The sequence below is a fragment of the Papaver somniferum genome, chromosome 5 (assembly GCF_003573695.1).
Source record: "Papaver somniferum cultivar HN1 chromosome 5, ASM357369v1, whole genome shotgun sequence".
NCBI classification, from domain to species: domain Eukaryota; kingdom Viridiplantae; phylum Streptophyta; class Magnoliopsida; order Ranunculales; family Papaveraceae; genus Papaver; species Papaver somniferum.
In genome coordinates, this window is record NC_039362.1 from 215,761,090 (window position 1) to 215,768,147 (window position 7,058).

Sequence of the window (7,058 nt, forward strand, 5' to 3'; positions counted from 1 at the left end):
TATTGCATTTTTTGGGGAATTTCTTATTAAAACAGTTGAAACAAATTTACTTCTAAAAATGTTTGATATTAGTTGTCATTATACTATTAGCATGTGTACCCACATGGGTATTATGACTCCCCAGCACATAATGGAATTTGTTAAATATCCGCGGGGAAGACATGTAAGCACTATAAATAGTGATGTCGTTGATGGAGAGAGTCAACCTCTGCAACTCCATATACATCCTCTTCGAACAATCAATGGTGAGGTATTTGAATCACGTTGACTTCAATGTATTTTATCTCTCTCTTCTGTTACTTATTCAATCCAAATCAGTAACCTCTTCTAATGATACAATTAGTACGGGATTATTATCATCATCATTTTCGTCCCGATCAACAGTTAAATACTTACCTGGATTTTCAGGACCGCTTCCTTTCTATCTTGAAACAGGGTTTGTTTCATTTATGATTATCTACACTTCTTTAGTTGGGATTTTCATTTTTTATATGCTCAATTATATAATATTCTTATCGTAACAGTAGTAATGATCTTTATGTTTGTGGTCATCATTATGAATAGGTATATCGGTGTTAGTGATGAAGATTCGCCGACTAATAACAATGATGGCGCTGAAGATATTGAGCTGTTCTATTATTTTGTGAAATCAGAAAGGAAGCCTGAAGAAGATCCCCTTCTATTCTGGTTCACTGGTGGTCCGCGTTGCTCTAGTCTCAGTGGGTTGTTTTTTGAGATAGGTAGGCATCTGTAAGCACTGTCTCTCATTTCTTATCCTTAATCCTAGTTCCTCAACATTAACAATGATGTATTGGTTTTCTCTATTTGATAGACATGATTTTTCATGCTTAATTATTTCAGGTCCTTTAAACATGGACATAGATGGATTTGATGGTGGGTTGCCAAAATTGGTGGTGAACAATGACTCATGGACAAAGGTTGGTGCATTCTTATATATATTTAATTTTCTGAGTTGTGTGTTACAAATTATGGTGCATTTGGTCTGTAGGGAACTGGTTTAATGACATAAATGGGAATGATATAATGCCAGCTACATTTTGTGGCAAGTAATGATTATGTTTTCATATAATTTGGAGTTTGAGCACTGATAAATTAAGAAATAACAGCCTATCACAAAGTGTTCCTTTCAATTTAGCACTTAGATGTTTCGGATGACCAAATCATAGTTCAAATGGTCTAGCTGTTTAGTAGATAAATACACCAAAATGTTTTGGAATTTTTAGCTGCCCAAAAATCTTTGGATGAGTGTTGAATGACTTGAACAGTTGAGAAGGTTAATTTTTAACTGAGAATTTAAGGTCATTCTGACGAGAAATTAAGCTTTTGATTTGGTTCAAAATAGCCTCTAGTAGAGGCTCTACATAAGTGGAACCTTAAATGATTATTTGGAAATTTATAACTAAAGCAACTGATTCAATTCTACCAAGTTTTCTGAATAATCACATCCTCTTTTACTGTTAAATTTTAATATAGCTAACTTAATGTAGACCATAATCTTCCCGGACGCCCCATCAAATTGTTTCAGTGACAAATGATACTTATGTACTTCTAGGTTGCCAACATAATCTTCCCTGACGCCCCCGTTTACACTGGATTCTCCTACTCAAAGTCTTCACCCAATTTATATGTCGGAGACAAAAAGTCATCGCAGAGCATCTACGAATTTATCATTAAGGTAACAATGAATCAAAAATACTGCTATCGTTGGATGCTTTAGCTTTTATAATTATATACGATATACTGACTTAAACCGCGCCTTCACTTGAAATTTACAATAATTGAATACTATGCTGCAGTGGTTAATTGGGCATCCGGAATTTAAATCCAACCCTCTTTACATAGGTGGTGATTCATATTCAGGCATCATTGTACCCATGGTAGTACAATGTTTAATAAATGGTATACAACATAACCGCTCTTTCATATTAGTTGACTTGTTCAATGCAAATACTTACCATTTACAAATTTTCTTTAGGAGAAAAGGTCATTTTTAAGTTCATTTTTATCAACTGACTTTATATATTTCAGATATTGAAACACGGAAGTATCCATTCCTTCAGCTGAAGGTAATATTTTAACTATGTTCAGACCACGTTACCTTTGATCGATGAATTATCACTACTATTGGATCCGTTCATGTTCACCATATATTTCAAGGTGTTCATTTGTTTTCTAGGGTTACTTACTCGGGAATCCAGTCACCGACAAACAATTGGAAACTAATGCAAAGGTACCATATGCTTATGGCATGGGCCTTTTATCATACGAACTCTATGAGGTAAATTCAATGTTTTAACCAGTTCATATTTTACAGTAGCATAATTTACATAAGTTATTCCAAGATGATTCTTTGTGGTTGACATGGGGCTGACCGAAACATATATTACCCTTAGAAACAATATCGTTTTTTCATTTTAGCCTAAAAATAGGTTAAATTTAAAAAGTGATCGCAACTCTTTTCTACAAATCGAAGAAGTAAGTTTTATTTTTTATTCATGTATTTTATTTCTTTTGGTTAATCACAGTCAATGAAGGAGAACTGCAAGGGAAAGTATTTAAATTTTAATCTAGACAACGTAAATTGCACCAAGGATCGTCAAAAATTCCAAGAGGTAAATAATTAAATGCCTGTTTGCTCTATACTTCCATAGGATTTCTTAGACTTTCTATAATGCAGTTGTGATTCTGCATCTATTGTCAGTGCTTGGAGAATATTAATTTAGCACATGTTTCGGAAGAGAAATATTGCGGTCAGTTTAGACCTGTTGATAATAGAAGATCCCTTTCAGCAGTCGTCGGAGAAGTTTTCACCTCACCGGAGCCCGAGCTTCCTACTCCGGGGTGCAGGGTATACTCACTTTCTCTTTATTATTTATATACAATGTTTAGCTTGTGAAGTTGAAATCTCTTTCCGATTCTCTAGAGTGAAAATCAAAATCTTGTATCTGGGTATTGGGCAAATGATGATCGTGTTCAAGAGGCTCTCCATGTAAAAAAGGTATGAGATCTTTTCCCCCTTAATTGGCATGAAAATTTGTTAAACATAAACACAAGAAGTCATCCCGGATGGTAGTATGCTCTTGACGTTTTCTTGACAATGGTTTAAACAGGAAACAGTAAAGAAATGGATTAGGTGCAACTTCACCGTACCTTACAAAGTAGACATTCTTAGTAGCGTGGAATATCATCAAAATATAAACACCAGATTTGGTTATAGATCACTCATATACAGTGGCGATCATGATTTCTTGGTGCCACATGTTTCAACAGAAGCATGGATACGATCACTGAATATATCCATTATTGAAGATTGGCGCCCATGGCTCCTGGATGATCAGTTTGCCGGGTTTGTTAATTAATTAATTTATCTCTAAAAGGATATACGTACATTGATGATTTCAGATATAGGTAAACACTATTTAAGAATTTATGACACAAATTTATTTTTTTCGTTCCAGATATACAACAACATACTCGAGCGGTCTGACATATGCGACTGTGAAGGCAATGAACAATTTTTGTCCTAATTTCAGCATTCTCTTGAAAGTTATACGTAATTAGATATAGGTTGGCCGCAAGTAGTATATCCATACTGATTAATATATGTAGTGATGATTTGTTTGCAGGGAGCAGGTCACACAGCTCCAGAGTACAGACCTAAAGAGAGTTATGCCATGTTTGAGAGGTGGATTTCACATGCTCCTTTATAAGTGTGGCGACTAATGACAAATTATTGTTGGCAATGAATAGAACCAACGGGCAGAGACTCACAGCTATTAGCTATAATTATTGATGTGTATTCATTTCTACAACTCTTTCCAAATACGTAAAAACATAATCGATTATTCTCGTACCTCCAGATTGTGCATGACTTCAATGGTGTGCAAATTTATTTTACTAGGATGATTAGTATAGTAGAGAACCCTGGACTTTCATTTTATGAGGCGAGTGTCAAACAGCTTAAGCATACTGTTAGTGTCAGTTTCCAAACATCTTACTTATATTGAAAAATCGCTTACCTCAAGCAATTTGGTGGGAGGTTTGGCTGGAGAGGAATAGAAGGGTATTCCAGAACAAGGCACAATATGAAACTAAAACAGCCGTAGCAGTAAAAGCTTTGCTTTATCAGTGGGGTTCGCATAGCAGAGAGTTTAGGGGTCTAATTCTTTGATGACTTAGCGTGTTGCTCGAAAGAAAAAATTACGAATAAGGCTATTAATCCCTAGTCTCTTTGTTTTGTTTCTTTTTTATATTTAGAGAGTAGTTTTCTAGCCTGTGCAGCTATGAAACTCTTTGCTCTATTATCAGTTTATGCAATGCAACTGTTTCCTTTGTGCATTATCTGAATATCAGAAAAAAATAAAAAAATAAATCTTATTAATTTATTTTAACCCCCATTATCAAAAAATCAGAAAACAAAAAAAAGAAAAGAAAGAAAGAAGTGTTTAAGCTTTCATTTTTTATCAAATTCTTTGAATCTCGAGCTTCAGCAGAACCTTGTGATATAATTTATTCCATTAGAGCCTTGAGATAGCAGCAAAGTAGCTGTACAAGGTTGTGAGGAAACTAAAACAACAATTAATTAAAAATAAACACACATTCTTTTATTAATATAAAAACAAGAGGGGACATAAAAATTAGAAATAAACACACATTCTTTTACTAATAAAAAACGGGAGGGGACATAAAACATCGGAAACACAGAAGTATCACGTAGTACACAACAAAGAATTACCCCCACACTCGGAATTAGCTTCGCGCCTCACCTATTTCTTCAAAAGTAAATTGCTCGAATGAGGCATGGATGCAAGTTCAATTTAATAGGTTAATCACCCATTATTTTGTATCACTTTTTCTTTTTTCATTGCCTCTAAAAATTCATCCACATTCTTGTCAGAACTTCCACCTTCACTTACTGCTTGTACTGCTAGTTCTTTCCAGTTCTTTGCGTTCTTTTTCATTTCCTTCCCTTTCTCTCCTTCCATAGCTTCTTTTATGCATAATTCCAGCTCTTTCTTTCTCAAAATCCCATCTTCATCCACTTTAACTCTAATCCCTACTTTCCAAATATCTTCGATGCATTTGGCATTCGATGGTTGATCAGACCATTGAGGAAATGCAATCATCGGTACGCCTAAACTTAAGGATTCCATCGTGGAGTTCCAACCACAATGAGTCACAAAACAACCCAAAGCGGGGTGTGACAAAACTTCCAATTGTGGGCACCATGTGATTACCAACCCCTTCTCCGACCCTGGAGATGTCGAGATATCCTTGCGGAATGTGCTGGGAATCTTGTTTTCTTCTGTTTTTCTGACTACCCATAAGAAATTGTAGTCGCAACCCAGTAAGGCCCCTGCGACTTCCTCGATTTGCTCTTGTTTCAATACTGCCATGCTACCCATGGAGACATAGATTACTGAATTGTCCTCCTTTGCATTGAGCCAGTCTATGCATTCAGCTCTTTTTGTGTCGAATATATTAAGACCATAATCATTGTCACCTTCAATCCGTTTGTCCAAGTACTTGGATGGAATAGTTGGTCCGATTGTTCTCACTCGCCATAACTTTGCCATCCAATTCAACACCTTTATACAGTAGGGAAAAAAAGTTGTTAATAACATTACAAGTAATATAATGTAAATAAATTTCATTGAAAGAACTTTTACCTCAGGCTCCAACTCGTCGAAGGTGTTGAAAAGAACCCAATCTGCCTTCTCAATGTTGGAAAACTGGTCCACGAGTAGCCTCAAAAAGTGGGGGAGAGATTCTACGTCAGAAACGAAAGAAGGTAATTCCAGTACGTTAAATAGTGGCAATCCTGGTATCAAGAACATCTCTCCGTCCGGCACCGGAACCTTTAGTAGACCGCGGTATATGTAATAATAGATACTCGTAACAGCAAGAGGTTGAGTGAAAAAAACAGCTCCAACCAAGTTGAGTTTTTGGGTCACGTTCAAAACCCATGGCACAAATGAATCATAAACAACACAACTTACCGGAGGAGTATCATCATCATCATCTGAGTTTTGTATTCTGTCAATCAAATCAGCTAGTGTTTTCGATCCGATTGTTTCAAAGCGTTCAATATAATCTTCAGCTGCAGACCATCCAACATCGTCGTAACCATCAGATATTGTTTCGATGTTTAAAGGACCAACTTGAATTTTCATTGATTTGGCTAAATAGTTGGTCAACACTACTGTAACTTTGAAATCTTGGGAAGCTAATCTTTTTGAGAATTGAAGAATTGGGTTTATGTGGCCTTGAAGTGGGTATGGAATTACTAGTATATGCGCTCCATAAGCTTTCATTTCCACTTTCTCCGTTTTCTCTCTTGCTCAAGTTTTTTTTTTGGCAAGCTGATCACAGGAGCATTTGTTCATAGAATTAGGGACATGAACCTAACATCCTAAAGAAGAGAATATAGAAGAGAGTCAACTAAATCAATATGTAATTGGACATGTCCTTTTATTCCCGTGCAATGACCGGGCTTTCATACCGCTGATTAATTAAAAATTTGAAAGACATGAGTAAGAACAATCTATACAAATAAGATCAAGGGAAATTAAATTTTGAAAAGGGTACTCGGGATATTGGGTTGTAGATATACCAAAATTGAAAATACTAAGGACATTATGTGAACAAAAAATAAATAATAAGGACATTTTAATGCAACTTGTAACCCTAACCATGTTTCATTAAAGACACTCGAATCTTGATGGCTAGATTCGGAACCTGCTGGCGTTGGTCAAGTGTCTTCGTAATAATTGGATCAAACTTTCCCACCTGATTATGAGACAAGTCGGAAGACAACATTTAGAGAGAATAATTGAAGAATAAGTCAGGCATCCAAGAAAGATAGAACGTACCCATGAATCAGGAAATCACCTTTAGGAGATGATCAAGCAGTACTTTCCTTTTGTATGGAACCCCGATACCAGGATCAGGAAGATGTTATCAAGTCAAGCATAAATCAAAGCAAATCGCTCCGTATTTTATTTTTTTTACGTGTGAGCAATCAGTAATAATGTTTG

General features: G+C 35.7%; 2 protein-coding genes across 2 annotated transcripts; one reads left to right on the top strand and one right to left on the bottom strand.

Moving 5' to 3' along the window:
* The first annotated feature begins 219 nt into the window (after nt 1-219).
* LOC113278611 (serine carboxypeptidase-like 7) lies at nt 220-3,873 on the top strand. The gene is made up of 13 exons (XM_026527417.1): nt 220-436; nt 565-740; nt 862-938; nt 1,574-1,696; nt 1,818-1,920; nt 2,050-2,087; nt 2,198-2,299; nt 2,547-2,633; nt 2,723-2,869; nt 2,945-3,019; nt 3,132-3,367; nt 3,480-3,525; nt 3,648-3,873. Exons 1-13 carry the CDS (start codon nt 243-245, stop codon nt 3,729-3,731), a joined length of 1,488 nt encoding a protein of 495 aa, XP_026383202.1. The 5' UTR covers nt 220-242; the 3' UTR covers nt 3,732-3,873.
* A 778-nt stretch (nt 3,874-4,651) lies between these two features.
* LOC113278612 (UDP-glycosyltransferase 74E1-like) lies at nt 4,652-6,411 on the bottom strand. The gene is made up of 2 exons (XM_026527418.1): nt 5,691-6,411; nt 4,652-5,609 (listed from the first exon to the last, which is right to left on the bottom strand). The coding sequence occupies exons 1-2, from the start codon at nt 6,333-6,335 to the stop codon at nt 4,851-4,853; spliced, it is 1,404 nt and encodes a 467-aa protein (XP_026383203.1). The 5' UTR covers nt 6,336-6,411; the 3' UTR covers nt 4,652-4,850.
* Nucleotides 6,412-7,058: the final 647 nt, after the last annotated feature.

Excerpts from the sequence above, each read along its gene's own strand:
- LOC113278611 (XM_026527417.1), top strand. The coding sequence starts at position 243 with ATGGTGAGGTATTTGAATCACGTTGACTTCAATGTATTTTATCTCTCT. Across the intron at positions 3,020-3,131 it reads AGGCTCTCCATGTAAAAAAG|GAAACAGTAAAGAAATGGAT; the intron begins GTATGAGATCTT and ends TGGTTTAAACAG. Across the intron at positions 3,368-3,479 it reads CTGGATGATCAGTTTGCCGG|ATATACAACAACATACTCGA; the intron begins GTTTGTTAATTA and ends TTTTCGTTCCAG.
- LOC113278612 (XM_026527418.1), bottom strand. The coding sequence starts at position 6,335 with ATGAAAGCTTATGGAGCGCATATACTAGTAATTCCATACCCACTTCAA. Across the intron at positions 5,610-5,690 it reads TCGACGAGTTGGAGCCTGAG|GTGTTGAATTGGATGGCAAA; the intron begins GTAAAAGTTCTT and ends TACTGTATAAAG.